At 42.4% G+C, this 23,966-nt stretch overlaps 1 protein-coding gene across 2 annotated transcripts in view; it reads left to right on the top strand.

Moving 5' to 3' along the window:
* Ikbkb (inhibitor of nuclear factor kappa B kinase subunit beta) overlaps positions 1–23,742 on the top strand; it is a 56,089-nt gene extending 32,347 nt beyond the window's left edge. For both annotated transcript variants that reach the window (XM_048330256.1, XM_048330257.1), the window contains 14 exons: positions 1,883–1,990; positions 4,013–4,142; positions 4,374–4,568; positions 5,173–5,287; positions 9,430–9,553; positions 10,109–10,260; positions 10,463–10,524; positions 11,891–12,000; positions 12,983–13,032; positions 13,130–13,229; positions 13,418–13,565; positions 17,886–18,013; positions 21,575–21,665; positions 22,640–23,742. In XM_048330256.1, the coding sequence (XP_048186213.1) occupies positions 1,883–1,990; positions 4,013–4,142; positions 4,374–4,568; positions 5,173–5,287; positions 9,430–9,553; positions 10,109–10,260; positions 10,463–10,524; positions 11,891–12,000; positions 12,983–13,032; positions 13,130–13,229; positions 13,418–13,565; positions 17,886–18,013; positions 21,575–21,665; positions 22,640–22,705 (1,579 nt within the window). In that variant the 3' untranslated portion in view covers positions 22,706–23,742. The remainder of the gene's footprint in view (positions 1–1,882; positions 1,991–4,012; positions 4,143–4,373; positions 4,569–5,172; positions 5,288–9,429; positions 9,554–10,108; positions 10,261–10,462; positions 10,525–11,890; positions 12,001–12,982; positions 13,033–13,129; positions 13,230–13,417; positions 13,566–17,885; positions 18,014–21,574; positions 21,666–22,639) is intronic.
* Positions 23,743–23,966: the final 224 nt, after the last annotated feature.

Here is a 23,966-nt window from a genome sequence, read left to right as displayed (position 1 = left end):
AGTTTATAATGAACCAACAAAGAAATAGCTTTCAATTATTCATATTCCTCTAGTGGTTTTAGCCAAGGGATTATTGTACTTTTTCAATTCAAATGTTGAACTTTTCCATTATATATAACAAGAAGAGTTAAAATCTATTAGACCTTAAAGAATGAACACTGTCCACAGTTATACCCCAATGGCTCTGTCTCAGTAGCATATCTGCCATCCCCATCTAGAATCTTCATCCTGTAATCTGAGCATTGTCTATAGTCCAGGTGGACTTCTCTGAAACTAAAGACTTTTGTGAACTTTTGTTAGTTAAATAGAAAACCCTGCCTCATCTCTTCCTTTAATATTAACCATAGCAAACTTTTAAACATTTCACTATCTTATCTGAAGTGGCAGGTGGCTAATAATTTCAAGACAGATGCAGTTTGGGTTTTATAATTCTATTATAAAGCTGTTTTGAAAACCATTTTAGAACTAGTCTAAGCAGTAAGCATTTTATTTTAGTGTACCTTTTCATAATTTCCCACTGACAGAGACAGTTTAAGGAGAACCATTCACTTAAGTTAGAAAGCCTTAGAGCTCCTCATTACTTTTTCTTCTTTCCTCCCCTTTCCCTGTACTGTGTTTTGAACTCAGGGCCTCAGTACTCTTGTGAGGCATTCTTGCCCATGGCTGGTGCTCTACCACTTGAGCCAAGCTAACTTTTTGTTGGTTAATTGATGATGGAATCTCCCAGAGTTTTCTTCCCAGACTGGTTTCAAATTTCAGCCCTCCTCATCTCGGCCTCTGGAGTAGCTAGGATTACATGCATGAGCCTCCAGTTCCCAGCTAGAGCTAGCTCCTGACTTCTGCCTGTGATGGTTTCACCAGAACTGTAAGCCACCAGCCTCTGCTGTACCCAGCTTTGCTGGATTTCCTGCATGCTCAAGACAGGCCAGTTTACTGCTTACTGGCGAGATGTGTTCAGAGCTAAAGCTTAAAAAAATTTTTTTTCCATATGTTTGGGGAAAAGTTGTATTTGGACATTCAGAAGAGTGGAAATGATGTCAGATTTTTGGTCTTGAATTCCCATTTCTGCCACGATCTTGCCATATAATGTTGGAGAAGTCATCTGATCTTTGATTTCTTGCCACTGGTGGCAGACTAAAAAACTCACCACTTGAAGTTATCTTAGTAACTAAGGGAATTATGGCTGAGTATTTGGTTATCTATGAGACATTATTATTTTTAAGTTGTCACCCTTGTTACTAAAAAGGTTGAAAGCCGGCTGGCTTTAATTTCTTTTGTCCTTCCAAAACCTCAAGAAATTTCTTAGGATGGGAAAATGTAAATGTTCTTTTACCGTTAGAAAATATTACATACAATATTATTTACAAACAGCGTGAAGTACACATGTGTTCATGTGTTGTACATGTTCCCTGTCAATGTGACATGCATGCAGCGATTTTGGTTTGGCTTCCCTAATTCTATCATGTATTAAAATATGAGAGTTTGTATTTGATGAAACTAGAAAGTAGAGAAAAGGAAGAAGAGGAAATGGCAAGGATAAACTCCGTCAGCCATGCTGTCTGCAAAAGTCAAGGCACACAGTGGCTGCAGCTACTGTCCTTCAGTAATCACTTAAGTTAGAAGGCCTTAGAGCTTTACTTCGGTAAACCACTCAAGCAGCACTGACTTTTTCATTTCAACATGGAGCTGGAACCAAGGCCTTGCTCATGTTAAGTACACTCTGTACCACTGATCCACATCCTCAGCATCCTGTAAGGAGATGGGATGGAAACAGGATGAAATGCCCACCTGGGGGTTTAAGTCATCTGTGCATCCTCAGGGATGGTACAAATGTGATCCTGAGCTTGGTAAGTGATTTCTTAACAAGGTGGTACCTTTGCAGGCATTCCAAAGTCCGGCAGAAGAGTGAGGTGGACATCGTTGTTAGTGAAGACTTAAATGGAGCAGTGAAATTTTCAAGCACTTTACCATACCCCAATAATCTTAACAGGTAAGGTGCAGTGGTGTTAGTATGCATATTTTCCTTCTCTTGTTTAAAAATACGAGCGTATGGGGTTGGGAATGTGGCTTAGCAGTTGATTGGTTGCCTAGCATGCATGAAGTCCTGGGTTCAATTCCTCAGCACTACATAAACAGAAAAAGCCAGAAGTGGCGCTATGGCTCAAGTCATAGAGTGCTAAAGAGAAGCCAGGGACAGTGTTCAAGCCCCAGGACTGGCAAAAAAAAAAAAAAAAAAAAAGTCTGAGGTGACATCTGATAATTTTTAAACATTATTAGAATATCATACTGTGAGCGAGAACTTGACATAAGTATCTCAACCTTAAACAAACATAAGATGGATTCTCATCCCACATCTCCCTAGAAATAAAAATGTCTTATTTGTTTATTGATTTTCCTAGCAATCTAAGATAAGGCCTCATGCATGCTAGGTGTCTACTCTACCACTGTGCTATATCCCTAGTCCCCAAACCATCTGTTTTTAAAATTTCCTAACAAATTTTCTGTACATCTTATTACTACTCTTAGTGTTCTCTAACTTGTATTCATTTCTGTATAGGGTTTGTCTCCTACTACAGTTAAACTTTTCCCCTTTAGTAGTGCTGAAGTTGAACTCAGGACCTATAAGTTGTTAGGCAAATACAATACCACGTGAGCCATTTTCCCAGCCCTTTTTTGCTTAGAGACTGTTGCTTTTGTCTGGGGTAAAAAGGACCATGATGCTTCTACCTATGCCTCCTATATAGCTGCAATTATAGGCATGAGCCACCATGCCTAGCTTGTTTATTTAGATGGCATCTTGAGCTGTGATCTTCCCAGTCTCTACTTTCCAAGAATCTGGTATTACCCGCCACCACTATGGGAAGGGAATAATACCTATCTCTGCACTCCTTATCTGGCCTGATGCTGTGTCATAGTAAAGAAATCAATCTTGGTAGTTCAGCTGACATTACAGTCTAGTCCTAGAGCATGAATATAAGCAGTTGATTAATGCATCCAAAAGAAAACCTACATGAGTTACGTAAGCTACAATTGTTTAAGTGAGCCACACTGGTAACTACTGCCATGATTATCAGAGGATAGGAGGGATACTGTGTGCACTGTGTGAAGGAATGATTGTGTGCTCATGAGCCTGCCTTCCTTCCTTCTTTCCTCCCTTCTTTCCTTCCTTCCTTCCTTCCTTCCTTCCTTCCTTCCTTCCTTCCTTCCTTCCTTCCTTCCTTTTCTTCTTTTGTTGTCGTCAGTCATGGGGTGCTCTTTTGCTCAAAGATAGCCTTCTGCCACTTTGGGTCATAGCTCTACTTCCAGTTTTCTGGTGGCTACTGGAAATAATAGTCTCTGGGACTTTTCATGCACAAGTTGTCTTCGAACCTCAATCCTGAGATCTCAGCCTCCTGAATAGCTAGAATTACAGGTGTGAGCCACCAGCACTGGGCATCAGGTTTTCTTTTGAGAAAATGGAGAGATGTTGAGGACATAGACAAATGGAGAAGATTGGACAAAGAGACAGGAACGAGCAGAGGCATATAGGAGAGACAGTGAGTTGCTGGGTTGTCCCAGGGAAGATTCCAGTGCATCCTGGAGGCAGCTCTAGGGACCAGGAAGATTTTGAACGTTGTCATGTGTCCCCTTCTTATGCTCTTGAGGGGCAGATGGTCAAATCCTGGAGCATAGGTCTCTCTTATGTGAGGTTTACCTGCAGGAAGGTACAAAGTTCCCTTCCTCCTTTTTCCTCCCTTTCTTTCTTGGGTCAGATCCAAGGCTTCTAGCACGCTAGACAAGCTCTGTACATTTTTAGAGGTCCATCTGCTGCAGTGATTGTAAGTCCCTAGTTTGTGAGGCTTAGCTGACCAGAGAAGACAAATATCCAATTAAATGGACTGGAAATGTGCGCACTTTTTCTCTCCCATGAAGTGCTTTCGTTTGTTGGCTGCCATTGGCTTATGCTGCAGTGAGGCACACAGGCAGGCTGAGCCTGGCTCATGTGTCTCCTCTACTCTTCTGCTCTTCTCAGTGTACTGGCCGAGCGACTGGAGAAGTGGCTGCAGCTGATGCTCATGTGGCACCCCAGACAAAGGGGCACAGACCCCCAGTATGGGCCCAATGGCTGCTTTAAGGCCCTGGATGACATCTTAAACTTGAAGGTGAGAGAGTTGAGCCAGAGTAACCCTGAGGCAACTGTCCCCATGGGACACAGCTGTTCGTATAAGGAAGAGATGCCCAGGACAAAGCAGGTCGAGGAGCTAGGCCTTTCTTTATGGGGCTGGGAAGCAGCCAACATCTAGGAGCTTTGGGAGTAGTGAAGGAGTAGAATGTCTTGGCAGGTACATGGCCTCTCTGTTAAGACTGGTTGTTCACATTAAAATCTGTTGCAGCTGGTTCATATCTTGAACATGGTCACTGGCACCATTTACACCTATCCTGTCACAGAAGATGAAAGCCTGCAGAGCTTAAAGGCCAAAATCCAGGAAGACACGGGAATCCTGGGGAAGGATCAAGAGCTGCTCCAAGAGGCAGGTCTGGCATTGATCCCTGACAAGCCTGCCACCCAGTGCATTTCAGATGGCAAGGTAAGCCCTTGGCTTCTTACAGACTTTCCTGTTTTCCCCTCACTGCCTTCGAGGAAACAACTTCTCAGATTGCTAATCTATAGTGTTAAATTGTCTATTAATCACACAGTTTAGGAAGCTACTTGTTTCTTTAAGCTATGGTGTGCACGTCACATCAATGCCTGACCATTAGTGGCTTTTTTTTTTTTTTTGCATGTATTGCCAAAATTCAGTTTTACTCTTCTGGTCATCCAAAGCTACTTGTGATTGATATCTGCATTGCAGAGTTGTGTTGAACACCTTTGTTGGCTACAGCAACATGAGACAGGTTCCTACCCTAAAGAACTTACATAGAAACTTATGGAAATAGAGCTGCATGCAAGAAATAGTCATTGAGCAGGAAAGTGCACAGTGAACTCCAGAACTGCACAGGAAGAACTGTCAGAATAAAGTAGTACAGTATGATCTGTTGATAAGGACTAAAGGAACAGGAAAAAGATTACTTAGTGCCTGTGGGCTGAATATAATATTCTTGGACAGTAGGGAGAGCTCAGAAACCACTCATGCTTAGTCGGAAAAGGGGGAAGGGAGCACATGACCTCACTCCATTCTTGTCCCTTTGCAGCTGAGTGAGGGTCGCACGTTGGACATGGATCTTGTTTTTCTATTTGACAACAGTAAAATTACCTATGAGACTCAGATCTCTCCACGGCCACAACCAGAATGTGTCAGCTGTATCCGTAAGAACATCATTTATTTAAGCAATAATGAGTTGTAATTCTGGGGATAAAGTGGGAGGAAGAGTCATGAAGCCAGGGAGAGGGTTTACAACGGGAAAGTTGTTTACTGGTCCTCAGGGAAGGGGGAGTTCATGCAAAAACACATTAAGGAGATTATTGGTTAATTCAGCCTCAAACTAGAGGTGTAGGTAGAGGACAGAGAATACTGTCTACTAGCCATTTTGTTTATTTTAAAATTTTTACTTATATTTTTATAGTTAATGTTTAAATTAAGCTTTCAAAAGATACAAAAGAGTAAATATGGCTGGGAATGTGGCTCAGTGGTAGAGTGCTTGCCTAGCGTGCATGAAGCCCCAGGTTTGATTCCTCAGTACCACATAAACAGAAAAAGCCAGAAGTGATGCTGTGGCTCAAGTGGTGGAGTGCTAGCCTTGAGCAAAAAAGAAGCTCAGGGACAGTGCCCTAGCCCTGAGTTCAAGCCCCAGGATTGGCAAAAAAAGAGTAAATGTATGGTGAAAAATAAGCCACCTTCTGTTTCATATTCCCCAACCAGTGAGTTTCCCTCCTATGAAAACTGCTGTTCTGAGATTCTTAGGCATCTTTGTCTACAGGATTATTTTTCCCCAAGCATTACATGATAGCATTATGTAATGCTATGTATGTAATGATAGCATTACATACATACTCTTCTTTATCTTTTCCCTTATACAGATATTTCTTTTTATTGGTATGAGTATGTGTGGAGCTGGCTTATTTTTAATGGTTTTGTGATAGTCCTTTGCTTGAATGTTTGATGGACCTTTTTTCATTGATCTGTATTTAATTGTTGAAGGAGTTTCATCATGACACTTCCATACACGTATATAGTATTCTCTGGTCATATTCACTTCTTATGTTACTTTTTTATCCCTCTTACCTTCTTCCTTTTCCCTTCTCCTTCTATATCTCTAGTAGTCTCCCTTTTACTTTCATGACTTTAGTTGTTTTGTTTTGCTTCCACAAATGAGAGAAAATATGTAGTATTTGTCTTTGCGGGGCCAGTTTAGTTCACTTAACATGATGATCTCCAATTCCACCCATTTCCCAGCAAAGGACATAATTGCATTCTTCTTAATGGCTAAGTAAAACTCCATTGTGTATATATAACAACATTATCCATCTGTTGATGGGCACAAAGGCTAATTTTATAATTCGTTTATTATGAATAGTGCTGTGAAAAGTATTGATACTCTGTAGTAAGCTGACTTTGACTTCTTTGGGTATAAATCTAGAAGTGATATGCATTCTATTTTTAATTTTGTGTGTGTTGGGGTGTGGTACTAGGTGTTGAACTTAGACCTTGAGCTTGCTAGGAAAGTGCACTCTACCACTTGAGTCATATCTCAGCTCTTTGTTTTAGTTTATTGTTCAGATAGTATCTTGCACTTTTTCCTGGTCTTAGACCATAGTCCTCATCAGTGGCTTTCTGAGTACTTGAAATTTACATGCACATATCACCTAACTTGGCATGTTTTGAGATAGTGTCTTATTAACTTTTTATCCCTCATGGGCTGGCTTCAAACCACACTCTCCTCCTCTCTCTTTCTCTTGACTAGTTTTAACTTTTTGAGGAACCTCTATACCGATGGTGTAATTTGCAATCAAGTGTGAATATAGATTTTTGTTTGTGTGTGTGCTCATCCTGGAGGTTGAACTCAAGGTCTGGGTGCTGTCCCTGAGCTTTTTTTTGCCCAAGGCTAGTGCTCTACGGCTTGACTGATAGCTCCACATCCAGCTTTTTTGTTGAATATTTGGAGATAGGAGTCTCACAAACTTTCCTGCCTGATCTGGCTTTGAACTGTGATCCTCAGATCTCAGCCTCCTGAATAGACAGTCCAGCTCAAGGTAGTTTTGATTTGCATTTTGCTGATGGCTAAGAATGTTAAACATTTTTTCATGTTTTTATTGACCATTTGTACTCTTTGTTTGAAAATTGTCTGCTCATGCTACTATTTATTGATTGGATTGTTATCATGATGTTTAATTTTTTGAGTTATTCATATATTCTGGATATAGATCCCCTGTCAGATGGTACAGATATTCTCCCATTCTGTAGGCTCTGTTTTCCCTATATTGACTGTTGCTTTTGCTGTTTAGAAGCTTTTATATACAATGAAATAACCAGTTTTCAGTTAGTGTTCCTGAGTTACTGGAGTCCTAGTCAGAAAACTCTTTGCCTATGCCTTCATCTTGGATACTTCCCTTGCATTTTCCTTTACTATATTAAAAAATTCAGGTTTGACATTAAAGGCTTTTCTTTTTAGTTAATTTTTGTACAGGTTGGTTATAGGTCAAGTTCTAGTCTTCTACATATGAATAGCTACTATTTTTTCTGATGTATGTTTTTAGCAACTTTGTCAAGATAGCAGATGGATGTACTTGTTTGGGCTTATTTCTGGCAATTTTTTATATTCTATTCCATTTGTCTGTGTGTCTGTTTTGTGCTAGTGCCACTGTTGTTTCTCTGACTCCGAAGTATAATTTAAAGTCAGGTATTGTGATACTTCTAATATTACAGGTTTTACTTGAAATTGCTTTGGCTATTTGGAGTCTTTTCTGCTTTTATATGAATTTTAGGATTGTTTTTCTTCGTTTTCTTTCTTTCTTTTTCTTTTTTTCCCATCCTGAGGCTTGAACTCAGGCCTGCATGCCATCCCTAAGCCTCTGTGCTCAAGACTAGTGCTCTATCACTTGAGCCACAGAGCCACTTTCAGCTTTTTGTGAGTAGTTTGTTGAATCAAAGTCTCACAGACTTTTCTGCCTGGGCTGGCTTTGAACTGCAATCCTCAGATCTCAGCCTTCTGAGTAGCTAGAATTACAAGTGTAGACCACCAGCACCCGGCAGCTTCTACTTTTGGTAATGTGTCCATTTTAGCATTATCCTGCTCTGTATACATGGGTGACCTTGTCAACTTACACTATCTTCTACAGTTTCTTCGACGTATAGTTTTTTTAAAACTTAGTTTTATTGTCAAGGTGATATACAGAGGGGTTACAGTTGCATACGAAAAGTAGCAAATACATTTCTTGTCAAATTTGTATAGTTTTTATTGTAGGAATATTTAACATTGTTGATTAGGTTTATACTAGGTATTAATACAAAGGGGTTACAATTCCATGAGTCAGGTTGTGAATACAGTGCTTTTTGGTCATTGTCACCCCTTTATTTTCCCCAATACTCCCCCAAGTAGTATTTTTATTTTTTGAAGCTTTTGTTTATGGTATTGTTTTCCCAACGTCTTTTTTTGAATTGTTGGTATATAGAAAATCTGCTGCATATGTTGATTTTTATCTTGCTACTTTGCAAAAAGAGTCTTACAGTATTGTCCTAAAGGTATTTTAAATATCAGATCATAGAATCTGAAAACAGGGAGAATTTTCCTTCCTATTTGTATCTTTTTATCTCCCTCCCTCCCTTTCTTCCTCCCTCCCCCCCGTCTCCCTCTGTCTCTCTGTCTCTCTCTGCCTCTCTCTGTCTCTCTCTCTCCCTCTCCTTCTCTCTCTCCCTCTCCCTCTCCCTCTCCCTCTCCCTCTCCCTCTCCCTCTCCTTCTTTCTCTCTCTGCCAGAGCCCGGGCACCATTCCTGAGTTCTATTCTTTTATCTATTCTGTTACCCCTTTCATAATTCCTGATGCTCATCCTCTCTTTGTAATAGTCTCTTCAATGAAGGAAACTTTTGATAATAAGACTTCTCTTTTTCCCCATACACAACTTATAATTATCATAAACAGATCAAGTATCCAAGGTCTCAGAGGTCTCCAGACTTCTTGCTTTCTTAATCATCTCCAGTGCTACTGGTTGACATGTCATTTATAGAAAGCCTCATGCAACCTTAATTGTGGCGAGCATAAGTATTTCTATTTAAAAATACATGGGCCTCGTGTATCTATGTGAATAATGGCTTGGAAAATGTTTCTTTAGATCAAATTAATAACCATTTTTCTAACCATCTGACACATGGTTATGCTGTTAGTGGGGCACACAAAGTGATACCCAGAAGTTATGCAACACAGTTTAATGGCTATATAATATGATATTGCAAATCAGGATGTGGTTTCTTGTAGGGGAGTTATTCTCTGATAATTGCACGTCTCTGTTTCCAGTTCAGGAGCCAAAGAGGAACCTCCCTTTCTTCCAGCTGAGAAAAGTATGGGGCCAGGTCTGGCACAGCATCCAGACCCTGAAGGAGGACTGTAACCGGCTTCAGCAGGGACAGCGAGCTGCCATGTACTGTGCCAGGCAGTTTTTTACTTAACTTAAATTTTTTTGGTGTATTTAGCTCTAGGGAGGTGACTGGGGCAGGGCTCCAGAAGCAACTATGACAGAGGCTGGTTTAGAAGAGCGGGAAAAGGTGTGTGGGCTAGTTGGAGGATAACTTTTTGGGACCTGATGAGAGAGTGTGGTTAGCAGTGTGGGGCAGGAGTGTAAAACTTGAGGGCTGGCCTGGCTCAGCTCTGCACAGAATTTGGAGCTCAGAGAAGCTCAAAACAGTTTGGGTTGGTAGAACCTTAGGCGTAATGAAATTTGCCAGCATTTTCCGTGGTTATGGTGAGCTTAGTAATTGGCTTTACTAATTTCAGTTTTGTGTAGAACCTCATGCATTGCTAGAGGCTAGAAAATTGCCCAATACAACTATAAAGGTATAAGTGGCTGCTTTAATAATAGTGGTGATTTTTAGCATAGCAAGGACCTCCCCTGACATTGGAAGCATTTTGTTACTGTGTAGGAAATAGAATTGGATCCCGGGATGCTCCAAGGTTCTGTTTCTTGTGGTCCCTGCAGGATGAATCTCCTTCGGAATAACAGTTGCCTTTCCAAGATGAAGAATTCCATGGCCTCAATGGCTCAGCAGCTCAAAGCCAAGTTGGATTTCTTTAAAACCAGTATCCAGATTGACCTAGAGAAGTACAGTGAGCAAACCGAGTTCGGGATCAGTGAGTGTATTCTGCAATAAATTTATAGAGTCCCTTGCTCTCTTCCTCTCCTTCGCTCCCTCTCTAGTCCCTCTCTTTATTCCTTTTCTTTCTTTTCTGAAGTTTTTTAATATCATTTTATAATATAATTGCTTGTTTTTGTTTTGATTTTGTGGTGTTTCATTCTGTTTTCATTTTTTTCTTCCCAAATTTTTCCCTCCAGCATCAGATAAACTGCTGCTGGCCTGGAGAGAAATGGAGCAGGCTGTGGAGCTCTGTGGGCGGGTAGGAGATGCATTTTATGTTTCTGTGCTTATGGGGTGGGTGAAACTTTGTTCTATCATTTTCAATCAAGTATTATATTGCTCTATTATGTCAAAATTTAAATTTGCCTTGACATGCTCTTTGACTTCAATCAAACTTAGTAGTCAGAAAGTAACCAGTACAAGGTACTCCACACTGGTCAAGCTTGAGAATCTTATAGATGAATAAAGATGTTCCAGAATTAAGTGAGAAGCAAAATATTAGCAGTTGTTGGGGAAAAGCTAGACTTCTTGCTTTTAGGAAGTACTCATTGTCAAAAGTTTTGTGTAGTTTTGTTGGGACATAAAGTTCACTTGAAATAAAAGATAAGCAGAAAGTTTCAGGATACTAAATCAGGTCCCACTGAAAAGCCATAATCATGGAATCAAGGGAAATCAGTGTGATTAAGTGAGCCATCCACAGATTGAAGACCCACATTCAAGGGCTTTTTCCACCATGTTCCTTGTGCGTTTGGGCAAGGACCTACACCTCTGTGACTTAATATGTTTATGAATTGGTCCTGATGGAGTTATGCATGCTTAAAGGTAGACCACCTCAGCATTTCTGCATTTGATTATAGGAAGGAGCACATGCCTATCCCCACCTTGGCTCTCACTCATCATCTCTGACAAAGAGCAGGCTCCAGGACCCCCCCCCCCACACAGGTGGTATTGGGATAAACAAGTTATGAGAAGACAGAATAATGTACACTGGGCATCTTCTCTGTGCCAAGCATGCACAGGTGCTTACTTGATTTAACCCTTGGCAGTACTATTAAAAATCCATTTTATGGAAGAAGAAACTGCAACTCATAGTTAAGGAAGTGCTCATGGTTCTCATAGCTAGAGAGCAGTAGGTACAGCATTCTGATTCCAGAGGCCATATTCCATCTAGCCAGTCACCTGTGAGACTGGTGAGTTTGGAGGGTCTTTCCCTGCCTGTCCTGGCAAATCTCACATTTGATGTTCTTCAAAAGATAAGGTATGGCTACGCTCTGGTGGCTCATGCCTATAATATCAGCTACTTGGGAGGCTGAGATCTGAGGATTGCAGTTTGAAGCCAGTCCAGACAGGAAAGTCATGACTTATCCCCAATAACCTACTCAGAAAAAGGCAGAAGTGGCACTGTGGCTCAAGTGGTAGAACACTAGCCTGGAGTACAAAGAGGCTCAGGGACAGCAGCACCCAGGCTCTGACTTCAAGCCCCAGGACCAGCCAAAAACAAAAAGCCAAGGGACAGCACCCAAACTCTTGAGTTCAAGCCCTAGTACCAGTGCATGCACACACATACACAGACACACACAGACTGTTCTTACCTCAGTTGACATTAGCACAGCTTTTTTCATCAGGAGAATGACGTGAAGCATTTGGTGGAACGAATGATGGCACTACAAACGGACATTGTGGACTTACAAAGGAGCCCAATGGGCCGGAAGCAGGGGGGCACATTGGATGACTTGTGAGTACCACCCAGCAGGGGCCACCTTCTACTCTAGTGTGTAGTGTGTAAATGCTATGATATGCAAATGGCCTTTACTCTTCTATCAGCCATCACTGCTGCTCTGGTCCATCTTCACCTACCTTCCTTCAAAGAGCAGGAAGTAGAAAAGAGAGTGAGGAAGGAACTTGGCAAGTCTAGCCATTGAACCTGCTCATTATTCATGTGAATCTCTGTTAGGTGTTTGACATTGATTTTGGCTCCAGGAGGGGATGAGGTTTCTGGGCAGACCCATCCTACTTGAAAGAAATAAATGTAGCCCCTGGAGGAAGCAGGATATGTTTATTGATGGCTCTGTCCTTTGGGGCACCAAGTGTTCTCTGGTGCTGATACTAAGACTTGAGATGGGAAATGAGAACATCAAAACTCTAATTTTCTTTACATTTCCTCTGCTTCTTCCTCTTTTTCCCTTTCCTTCTCTTCCTCTTTTCGTATTATTCTCCTTATCATTATGAAATCTTTCTAAGTAGTCCAGGCTGACCTTCAACTCCCAAATCCCCTGACTCATCCTCCTGTGTGCTAGGATAACAGGTATGTACCCACTCCTGTCTGTAATTCCTTAACCATTCATTCTCCTCCAGTTTTAAGAGTGTTGCCAGCCTCACCTGTGTTAGGAAATGGCAGCAGTTTGCATCTGCCCCTGGGCTCACATCTGCCCTTGCTCAGACTCTAGGATGGCCCCTGGAATTAAGCACTGCAGAAGCCAAGTGGGAGAATTCGGGGTTGAGTGGATCCTGCTTTCCTGAAAATTTGCTCTTATTAAACAGGAGGCATTTGAATTTTGACTAAAGGTACCACCAGACATATGGCTTTTCCCTATCAAGAAAGAAGTAGCACCAGTCTTAGGTTGAAGTCAGTGATTCTGCTGCCAAGATTAGCAGGACATCTCTGCAGATAGGCTTGTTTCAAGCTTAATGTAAGTATTGCTGCTTGTGTGTTTCAGAGAGGAGCAAGCAAGGGAGCTCTACAGGAGACTTAGGGAAAAGCCAAGAGGTAGGTGGGCTCAGCTGCCCCATCCCTTACCATCTTATTTCTGGTGGACTAGTACTTTGCCAGCCCCCTGGAACAACTGCTCCTCTCTTCTCTCCAGACCAAAGGACAGATGGTGACAGTCAGGAAATGGTACGGCTCCTCCTTCAGGCAATTCAAAGCTTCGAGAAGAAAGTGCGAGTGATTTACACACAGCTCAGGTATGACGGTTTCCTGCATCGTAGAGGATGAGGCAGCAGCTGGACATGGGGAGGCATCTCCTTTACTCTCCTCCAGTGTGCTCAGCTGCTAAGAACAATGTGACCCACAGCCACTGATGGCTGAAGGGCAATCCTGTGCTCCCACTGCCCCAGAGCCCACTGGGGTCTGTCATGTTTGTTCTTCACAGCAAAACTGTGGCTTGCAAGCAGAAGGCATTGGAATTGCTGCCCATGGTGGAAGAGGTGGTTAGTCTAATGAACGAGGATGAGAAGACGGTAGTCCAGCTTCAAGAGAAGCGGCAGAAGGAGCTCTGGAACCTTCTGAAGATTGCATGTGTGAGTGTGCTTTCCTCTCATGGTGAACCGCAGGCTACTAGCAAGCTGTTCCACTGTCATTTAGATATGGAATGGACAGGGAGTGGAGAGCTAGGTAGATTGGTTGGAGGAAGGGCCTGCACTAGGGGTTTTTTTTTTTTTATCACGTGGTTGCTAGTTACTAAAACTGAGTGATTCCAAGTAGCAGAAATCATCCTCTCTGAGCTCCAGAGGCCAGAAGTTAAAATTTCAGATGTCAGCTGAGTACCAGTGGCTCATGCCTATACTTTTAGTTACTCAGGAGGAGACCTAGAGAATCTTAATTTGAAGCAAACCTAGGCAAGAAATTACAAGAAGAATCCAATTTTTCAGCAAAAAGCCATGTTGGAGCTGGGTGCTAGTGGCTCATGTCTGCAATCCTAGCTACTCCAAAAGTTGATATCTGAGGGTTGTACTGCCCATGCAGGAAAGTTCATGAGCCGCTTATCTCCAACTAACCACCAAAAAACTAGACATGGACAGGGCCCTGAGCAAAAAGTTATAGGACTGTGCCTAGGCCTTGAGTTTGAGCACCAGTACCATCACACACACACACACATACACACACACACATATCCAGGTGTCAGACTGGTCATGGTGGCACATTTTTCTATTCTTAGCACTGGAAAGACAAGAGGATTGTGAGTCCAAGGCCTGCCTGAGCTATATACCAGGTTAGAGACCAAACCTTGTAGCTAACAAGCCAAGAAAAAGAATGACAACTGAAGTGCCAGACTTTGAAGTCAGGCCCCACTTTACCATGCGAACCCCACTTTACCACATGAACCTGAGATAAGCAGGCCCTGTGAGCAGACCCAGGGCAAGCTTATTAGGGCCCAGTCGGTCAAGAACTCTAACCGCTGGGAATGCTTAACTCAGACCGCCCCCAGAATGCCTCGAGCCCTGAGCCAATCAGATTTGTACCTGTGTCCGAATCTTGCTTGCTTGAACACCTGATTGTTGTAACTTTGTTTTTGCCTTTATAAGCTCTGTGCAATCGCAGCTCGAGGCTTCCTCCTAACCTCCACTGTGTCGGTGGGGAGGACGAGGCCCGAGTTGCAGCTCACTTAAATAAAGCCTTGCCTTGCTTTTGCATTTCGGAACGTCTGTGTCTCGGTGGCCTTCTTGGTAGTTGTTTCGCGACTTGGCACAACAAAAATCTTAAGTGTTGGCAGATAGTATCCCCTCTGACATCTTCAGGGTGAATGCCCCTTGGCTTCTTCTAGCTTTAGTAATTTCAAACCATTTTAGTATGTGACTGCATCATTCTGATCTATCTCCTCCTTCTCTCATGGCCTCAACAGTCTCTCAATCTTCATGTCTTGTAAGAACACATTAGGAGGTACAGGAACTGACCATGTATCTCAGTGGTCTAAAATGTTCAAGGCCTTAAGTTCTGTTTCTGGCATCATTTTTTTTAATAATGCAGTGGTTTCATGTTATACACCTTTAATCCTAGCCCTTGGGAGTCTTAAGGCTGGAGGATAATGAGTTTGGGAGACCAACCTAGGCTGTAGAGTGAGATGCTGTCTCAAAAAAAAAATGGGAAGGGAAGGGAGGGCAAGTAAGCAGATAGGAGCTAATGAAGGATCAGAATACAAAGATGGTGTTTTGTAAAGATCATGGAGATGGATCATGCCCGCAAGACAAGCAGAAGGCAGCAGTGCACAGGGGCGTGGCAGAGAGAAAGGGGACAGCTAATGATCAGTGTCCATCAAAAGCTTCAGTGCTGGATTTGCCCAAAAGGAGGGGCATTTCTTCCTATAGGAAAGGAAGAACAGAAGAGAGGAGAGGAGATGAGCTCTAAGATCCAAAAGGAGAGAAGTTGGGGTGTATACAGATGGTCTGATCTGCTACCTGCACTTACTGAGTGCTGACTGTGTGCCTGTAATGTAAAACCTTGGTCATGATCTTGCCCAAAGAGCCTCCTAATCAAGAAGAGGAGTGGATAAGTATGTAAGAACAATCTAGAACATGTAGCCATAGCAAGTGAGAATGGCATAATGAATGCAGGCAAGGACGGCCAGCTTCTGCGTTGGAGGTGGGGCAGCAACCATAAAGAATGAAGAGGAGTTGGGTAGGGGTTTTGTGGCAGTGAAGACATTCCAAGACCAAGACATTGCTTTTTCTGAGCCCTGGAGGCCCTGCAGAGTATGGTGCGGTCTGGGTGGCAGTGATAGCAGAAGAATATCACCGAGGGAGACCTGGGAAGTAGCCAGAGCTGCCTCAAGGAGGCCACCCCCTCCCCCTTACTTTCACAGGAGTTCAGTGTTCCATTCACGTCCAAGGAACTTAAGTATGGGAATGATTCTATCCCATTTAAATTTAGAAAAATCACTGGTGGCAACTAAGAACGTGTTGTGACGCTTTAGCAGACCTCAGCATTGAAAGCAGGGGGAGCTGAAGTAGTTCCTGTGGTTACTAATATGGAGCTTAGGGAGCAAAGCTCTCTGATTATGTGGAAACCAGTTAGCAGGAGTGAATGACCTATCACTCAAATGCTAGGCAGAAGTCTAGGCAGGGGATGGCAGTGATTGCAGGAAGCACAACAGATGGGCGAGAAACAGGGTAAAATAGACCGGCTGGAAAGACTGAAGTGTGGACTTTAATCTAGCCAGAGAAGAGAATATGGAAACAGAAATATCCCTAGCCCGGGGCCAACTGGGGTTACAATGAGGAGTGTATAGGGTAGACAGAAAAGTGGCTGCAGCTCTTGTTTGTGGGCTACAAGTACAAAGAAGTGCTGATGGAGCCATTGACAGCATTGGTGTGGGGAGTGGACTGGTTCAGCACATTCTACCTCAATTCTGACTCCATGTGTCTCAATCTCCTGCTTGGAAAAGGGTAAAACACTTTCTTTTGCTTTCCCTGTAAGAGTTTGTTAGGGAGTCAGATGAATGAAAACAGGCCTGCAAAGACAGGCTCTCAAGTCCCCCCACACCTTTTTTTTTTAAAGCATGTTAGAAATAGTAACTTCATTGTTAAAGTGTATAAGTACTTGTGTTTTGTAAACATTTTAGTTAGTGGAATTCATCTGTAAGGCATTCCTTAAACTGGGCTCCAGTGGCTCATGCCTATAATCCTAGCTACTCAGGAGGCTAAGATCTGAGGATAGCGGTTCAAAGCCAACAGAAAAGCAGAAAAGTCCCCATGTTACTTTTATCTCAAAAACCAGATGTGGAGCTGTGGCTCAAGTGGTAGATTTGCTAGTCTTGAGCACAAAGAAGCTCAGGGACAGAGCCCAGGCCCTGAGTTCAAGCCCCACAACCGACAAAAGAAAGGTGTTCATTAAAATTGTCAGTTCCTGGGGCTGGGGATATAGCCTAGTGGCAAGAGTGCCTGCCTCGGATACACAAGGCCTTAGGTTCGATTCCCCAGCACCACATATACAGAAAACGGCCAGAAGCGGCGCTGTGGCTCAAGTGGCGGAGTGCTAGCCTTGAGCGGGAAGAAGCCAGGGACAGTGCTCAGGCCCTGAGTCCAAGGCCCAGGACTGGCCAAAAAAAAAAAATTGTCAGTTCCAACAGTTTCTTAATACAGCTAATCCATTAATCATCTTATTACCAAAATGTATTCTGATATTAATGTGTCAAGGAGGAGGCAGAGGCAAGCAAAATTAGGAATAATTTAATGGGCTCAGACAGGAATGAGTTAATCTGAAGTGCAAATTCATAATCCAATAACTTCATAATATAATAAGTTTATTGTTTGCATGGTACATTTACTGTATTAAATATATATAAACTTAGGAGTCATCGAGGGAGTAAAATAAAGAACAGAAAATGACCTCAACAGAACTGATGAACTTTAATGGAGTGTTGAAGAGGGACACCGTGGTGACCTGAGAGTTGGGAGAGGCAGAGGCAGAGGGCTTAAATAGGACAATGGTTAGAGGACAGGGTCACAGAGAGCTTCAGGGTTCAAAGGGGCGGGGGTGGGGAGTCACAGGTAGCTGGAATGTTGCAAGAAGTTTCTGGACCTGCTTTGAGTTTGTGGTAGGCCTGAAATGGCCTCATTTCCAGAGAACCTAAAGTATAGGTTAACAGCTTGGCCAGGTGTGGCAGCCAGGAGAAACTCAGGTGTGAGTCATCTCCCCACACCTTTTGATACAGAAATACTCTAGAGGCTAAGTGCAAAGTTCCAGCTCTTATCACATAAACAATAGGTATATATCAATATATGTCAGTTGGTAGTTTCTAGGAAGAACTCTGGTAACTTTTGAATGATTAGAAAATACAGTGGCATGAATGCAGAATTCATTTTGTCACTTGGCTCCAAAATTTTCTTGATTTTATCCTTTAGAGCAAAGTCCGAGGTCCTGTCAGTGGAAGCCCAGATAGCATCAATACTTCTCGAGTCAGTCACTCTGGTCAGCTAATGTCCCAGCCTTCCTCTGCTTGTGACAGTTTACCTGAATCAAACAAGAAAAGGTGAGTCATAGTACAAGGAGACCTTGGTAATGGAGATGCATGTTTAATACCAGTGTTTATGACTTCAACATCTATCAGAAGACGTGTGTGTGTGTGTGTGTGTGTTTGTGCTGGTACTGGTACTGGGGTTTAAACTCCAGGCTGTTTATATGTGCTTAGCCTTTTCAATCAAGGCTGGTGCTCTACCACTTGAACCACTTCTCTCAGATTTGTCTTCCTGGGCTGGCTTTGAACAACAATCCTTAGATCTCAACCTCCTGAGTCAGTAGCTAGCCTTATAGTCATGGGCCATTAGCGTGATTGAGGATTTCCTTCTATTTGTTAAATATGCCAGACTCTGTGGACACAAAATTGATACATATGTTGTTCCCATAGTCCCTTGTCACTTGCTGTAACTTGTCTGATGGTTGGATTATTAATTGCCTAGTGAGAATACTGAAAGTGCTAGTCTATACTGTTTTTCAATCTTACCAATCATTTCTGTTCTTCAAAACCTGCTTCCTTTTCCTACCATCTTCTTCATACCTGAGTTCCTGACCTGCTCCCTTCTGGTCACATCCATCTGGAGTTACTAACCTACTGTTTCTCCTCCAAGTCTTCCCTTCATCTTCTGTGCATCTCTTTTCTTTCCTTCTATTGCCTGAGTCATTGCAGCAGAGGTATTGATGGACTGGTAGGGCCTCCTGGTTTGTCTGTTACTGCTCCCTGATTGTCACAGAATATTATATTGACCAAAATTTTTCTTGATTAGTCACTAAAAGTAGCTTCTCACTACACTGCAGATCAAGTCTGAACTTATTCAGGAATTTGTGCCCACCTCAGTGTAGGGAAAACCAGTTGCACTACTCCAGCTTGTAAAGCCTTAGCCAGACCACTAGCAGCAGAAGAAATGTAGGTTCTTGGGCCCCTTTGGAGCACTAAATCAGGGTGATGCCCAGAAGTCCTCCTGCTGCACACTGAAGTGGGAGGACCGAACAGTCACTGAATGACCCTCATTCCTCAGATGTCTTTTACAGTGGTACCTTCCCCCACTGGGACACTGCTTCCCTCTTCTTTTCCCTTGTTCACATCCTTACCATCATACACCCGATTGCTCTTTTCCCTGGGCCTTTCTGTCTTTTTTGTTTAGTTCAGTTCCACTGGCATTTATTCAGTGCCTTCTCTGTGCCAGTTCCCAGTCACTGGAGATGGTTAGAAGCAGTCCCTGCCTTGACTCTTCAGGTGTATAAAAGAGATTGATGGTGGCCTAGTGTTGCAGGGATCACCAGGGCAGGGGGCAAACCATAAAGGTTCCTTTTCACCATGATAGTAATGTTCAAAAACTAGACATAGCAATGATTGTCCAACTCTGTCCATGTAGCCATAGAATTATATACATTGAACAGGAAAATTTTATGATATGTAAATTGGATTGTAATAAAGATGTTTTGAAAACATTTTCATGGTGGTATTGCTGAGCTGAGCCATAAACTGTAAGCACTCTACCATCTGACTCATACCTCCAGCCCTTTTTTCTTTAGTTATTTTTCAGACAAGGTTTCACATGTTTGCTTAGAGCTAGGCTCAAACCCTGATCCTCCTACCTGTGCCTCTCATATAGCCTGGATTGAAGATACATACCACTGTGCTCCATTTGTTTGTTGATAGGGCCTTGCTGACTTTTTGCCTGGGCTAGCATTGAGTAGTGATCCTCATGATCGCTTCTGCCTGCACAGCTGTAAACGGTGGCATGTACTACCATACTCAGCTTAGAAAAATGTGATTCTTGTTCCCAGGGAGCTTGTAGCCTGTTTTAGAACTAATTGTACATGATGTTAGAATCTTAATTATCTCCTTCCTCACCTCTTGTTAGCTCCTGGAGGACAGTAACCTGGTCGTGTGCTTCCATCAGTGCCCTCCCTGCACCTTTAGACTAGCTAGGAGCCCACAGACCAGCAGAGCACAAAAATGCCCCAAGTTCCTTCTCACTTAGAAAGTCCCATTTGCAAGGTGAGGGGGGAGTCCCAGAATACCATTGTTCTGTTCTTGGCATTTTCATTTCTTTCTTTTGGTGATGTTGTTCCTGAGCTTCTTTGCTCAAGGCTAGTGTACTATCACTTGAACCATGGCTCCACTTCTTTTGGGGGTTAAGAGTCTTGCTGGCTTTCCTGCTTCAAATCATGATCCTCAGCGCCAGCCTCCTGAGTAGCGAGGATTACAGGTGTGAGCCACTAAGCACTCCACTGGCATTTTCTTCTACACAGTCACCCTGGGACCATAGGGCCCTCTGTGTCTCAAGTCACAGAGCTGAGAGTGGGAAACTTGTTATACTCTCCCATTGATTGATGCTGATGATAGCCCATTCATGACAGGAAACACTTATTCCTATAGATAAGAGACATTAGATTAGATGCAGTGTGTTCCCAGAACTGTGGAAACCTTGTAGGTTGCTTGGTCCATTTGTTTCTTGCTAGTTTAAAAGTTGGATATTGTATGAGGGACAGGGTAACAAACAGTACAAGAAATGTATCCAATGCCTAACGTATGAAACTGTAACCTCTCTGTATATCAGTTTGATAATAAAAATTTGAAAATAAAATAAAATAAAAGTTGGATATTGAAAACCAGGCACCAATGTCTCACACCTATAAACATAACTACTCAGGTGGGCAGATAAATCCAAATTACCATTATTTCTAATCAGTAGAAATCTGGTAGTGGAAGTGTGGCTCAATGGTAGAGTGCCAGGCTTAAATGAAAAGTTAAATAAGGGCTTGAGGCCCCTGAATTCAAGCTCTAGAACCAATACTCCCATACACCGCCATACCATTTGATAGTGATGTATAGCCAAATCAAGGCTACTCTTGCATATCATGTGTAAGGCCCTAGATTCTATCATCACCAGCACACTAGGTAGGTAGATAGGTAGGTAGGTAGGTAGATCGATAGGGCAGACAGACAGACAGATAAATAGAACAGGAAATATCCTTATAGTTGGCAATTTGGAGAGAATTTCAATCATCCTATAATTCAAAAGGAGGTATTTTGCTTATGCATATTAAACACAGTTCTATGTATTATTTCATATTTAAACAGTAATGTTGATACTTGAATTTGGACATCTGAAAAGTACTTAACCAAAAGAATAAATACTCTGAGAAGTCAGACATTCAGGATAAAATTGTATGTTATTTCATCTTAAAAATAATGTTAAGGACTAGGTACTATTGACTCATGCTTGTAATCCTAACTACCAGGAGGCTGAGATCTGAGGATTGCAGTTCAAAGCCAACCTGGGCAGGAAAGTATGTGAGACTTTTATCTCCAAAGAACTTCTAAGCAGTTGGAAGTGGCAGAGTGCTAGTCTTTAGCCAAAAAGCTTAGAAATAGTGCCCAGACTCAAGCCCCAACACTGACACATGCACACACCTTCACATGTACAAACACATACATACATACATACATACATACATACATACATACATACATACAATTAAAGCTCTTTAGTATATTTGACAGAAGTAGTGTTAGTGCTGGTGTGATACTAATGACCTTTTCTAATAATTTGATCATTGTCTTTAGTGAAGAACTGGTTGCTGAAGCACATACGCTCTGTGCCCAACTAGAAAATGCCATGCAGAACACCGTGAAGGCGCAGGACCAGAGTTTTATGGTAACAGACCCCCGGGATTCCAGCTGTGCTGTGTCTTTTCTTTCTGCAGCAAAAGAAAGAAGAAAATGGAAAAGCAATACAGTGTTAGGCTCAGTCTTTGTAGATGTTATGATTTTCTAGTGCACTTATAAATATTCATGTTACTATTGTCTTATTAGTATATTTTGTGCATTATCTGATTTAATCTTTATGAGACATATTCCTGATGAGAAAGCAAAGGCAGCAGTATTCCTGGCAGGACCTCCCCCACCTGTACTATAGGTGCCATTGCTGAGTCATGTGTGGGGGGGGCACTGTGCTAGATGGAGTTGGTTGTGGCCCTGTACCTCAGAGACTCAGAGCTTAGCATGAGCAGCACGAGTTATAGGACAGTTGAAGAAGAAAGCACAGCCAGAGATGGGTATATAAAGATAAGTTTAAATTGTTAAGAGGATCCTAAATTGTTCACTTAAATGTTTAAATGGCATTTTTCTGCAAATATAATCATATGCTAGCCAACCTCCTGACTTCTAACTTTGGTGAAAAGGCAGAGGGCACTGCTGCTACTTTTAGTCATCTCTGGTTATGTAGAGAGGATGAGGGGGGCTGTCCATTTTCGGCTTCTTTCTTTCTGGTACTGTCTCTCACATATACTTACGCCATAGGAAGAAGTCTCACCACGCCATTTTTTGTGAAGTTAGAATCCGTAGTTGATTTTAGCTCTTGGTATCACCTACTTGATCATGCAAAGAAATGATGTGAGCCACAGGTAGTACAAAAAATGACCTTCAGATTTGTTCATTCACCAAATTCCAGAGCAAATACCCTGCATGGTATTGAATATATATTTCACTCTGCTCAGGGGTGCCCTGCAGTAACAGGACTGATGCAATTAAACGGGTTTAAGTTGACATTTCAAGTGTGCTGGTTGCCTCCTGGAAAGACAGTCTGAGGTAAATGGTGGCTGAACTTTTAACATACCTGTTGACTTTCAGAGTCTGGACTGGAGCTGGTTACAGATGGAAGATGAAGAACAGAGTAGCGTGGAGCAGGCCTTGTGACTGGGGTTGTCCACCGCCTGGCTTGTGGCTGCTGCTGTGACTGTTTCCGAGCCATCTCCACCTAAATGGGAGATCTCCCTCCCCAGGCAGCTGTGATGTTCACCCTGGACCACAGGTGTGGCCCTCAGCTGATACTGCTAGTCCCTATCTGCACTTGTCAGTCTCCACTGAGGCCTAGCAAACACCGATGCCAGCTGTGAGTCTTCAGGGAAACAGAGCCTCAGCAGCTGAATGTTCTGCTGTGAAAAAAAGTGCTCAGAGTACAATTTGCCACATCGACTGCTGGACAGATGTCTTGAATGTTTCTGAACAATGTCTGAACAGCTCTTGCAGCCAGCCTGTCCTCTCCTAACCCCTCTTAACCTCCAAAGAGGCCTTGATCCACCCATCCTCTCACCTAACAGCCAGGGCTTCATCTGGATCCAACCTCCTAAGTAAACATTTTAATCATAGGTTTGGCATGCTCCCTCCTCTTGCCCTCTTTTTATTCCATTGCTGCTAAATTGTGTTTTTACTTGCCGTGCTGGTGGTCACCTAGCAATGACCTTTAACTACATTTTGGTGATGCCAAGCTTCCCATTGACTCTGGTCCTGTCAACCACAGAGTGACTCCCTAGAGCCAGAATGGAAAAGCAGCTACTTTTATTTGAGACCCAAAGATTACTTGGAAGTCATATATCACAGAGAAAAAAGGAAGAAAATGTATCTGATCAGCTTCTAGCCTCCTGACCACTTTAAGCAGAGTACCTCTGTCCGATACATCACTGTGTGTGGTTGTAGAATGGGGTGTTTCCTACCTCTGCTGTCAGCTAACAGCATCATTAAATCCTTTTCTCTTATGAATAGTTTCTATGTGTTGTAACATGACATGACATTCTAGGTTCCATGGTCCATTTCTACAATATCCAATATAATGGAAAACTTTGTAAAATTGACTGGTACCTGGGTGACTATGACTAATTCAACATTTCACAAAACTTTAAATATATGTATAGGCATATATGTTTATATATTATAGGATATATAGATATATATATGATATATATATACATATATACACACAGAACTCCAACAGGATTGGAGATTCATAGTAGAAAGCTGAAGCCAACAAATTTCAGAGTGGCTGCCATGGAGATGGCATGAGGCATCAAAGAAGTTTGGGATCTACACTACACTGAAAAGCCTTACAGTAAATCCAATGTTATTTTACCATAGAGCTCTTCCTTGCCTTTGTTGTGTAGCATGTATGAGAAAGCATGGT

This window comes from Perognathus longimembris, chromosome 21 (assembly GCF_023159225.1).
Source record: "Perognathus longimembris pacificus isolate PPM17 chromosome 21, ASM2315922v1, whole genome shotgun sequence".
In the NCBI taxonomy this organism is placed as follows: Eukaryota; Metazoa; Chordata; class Mammalia; order Rodentia; family Heteromyidae; genus Perognathus; species Perognathus longimembris.
The sequence above is the reverse complement of the archived record's forward strand: the minus strand, read 5'-3'. Positions and strand labels throughout refer to the sequence as shown.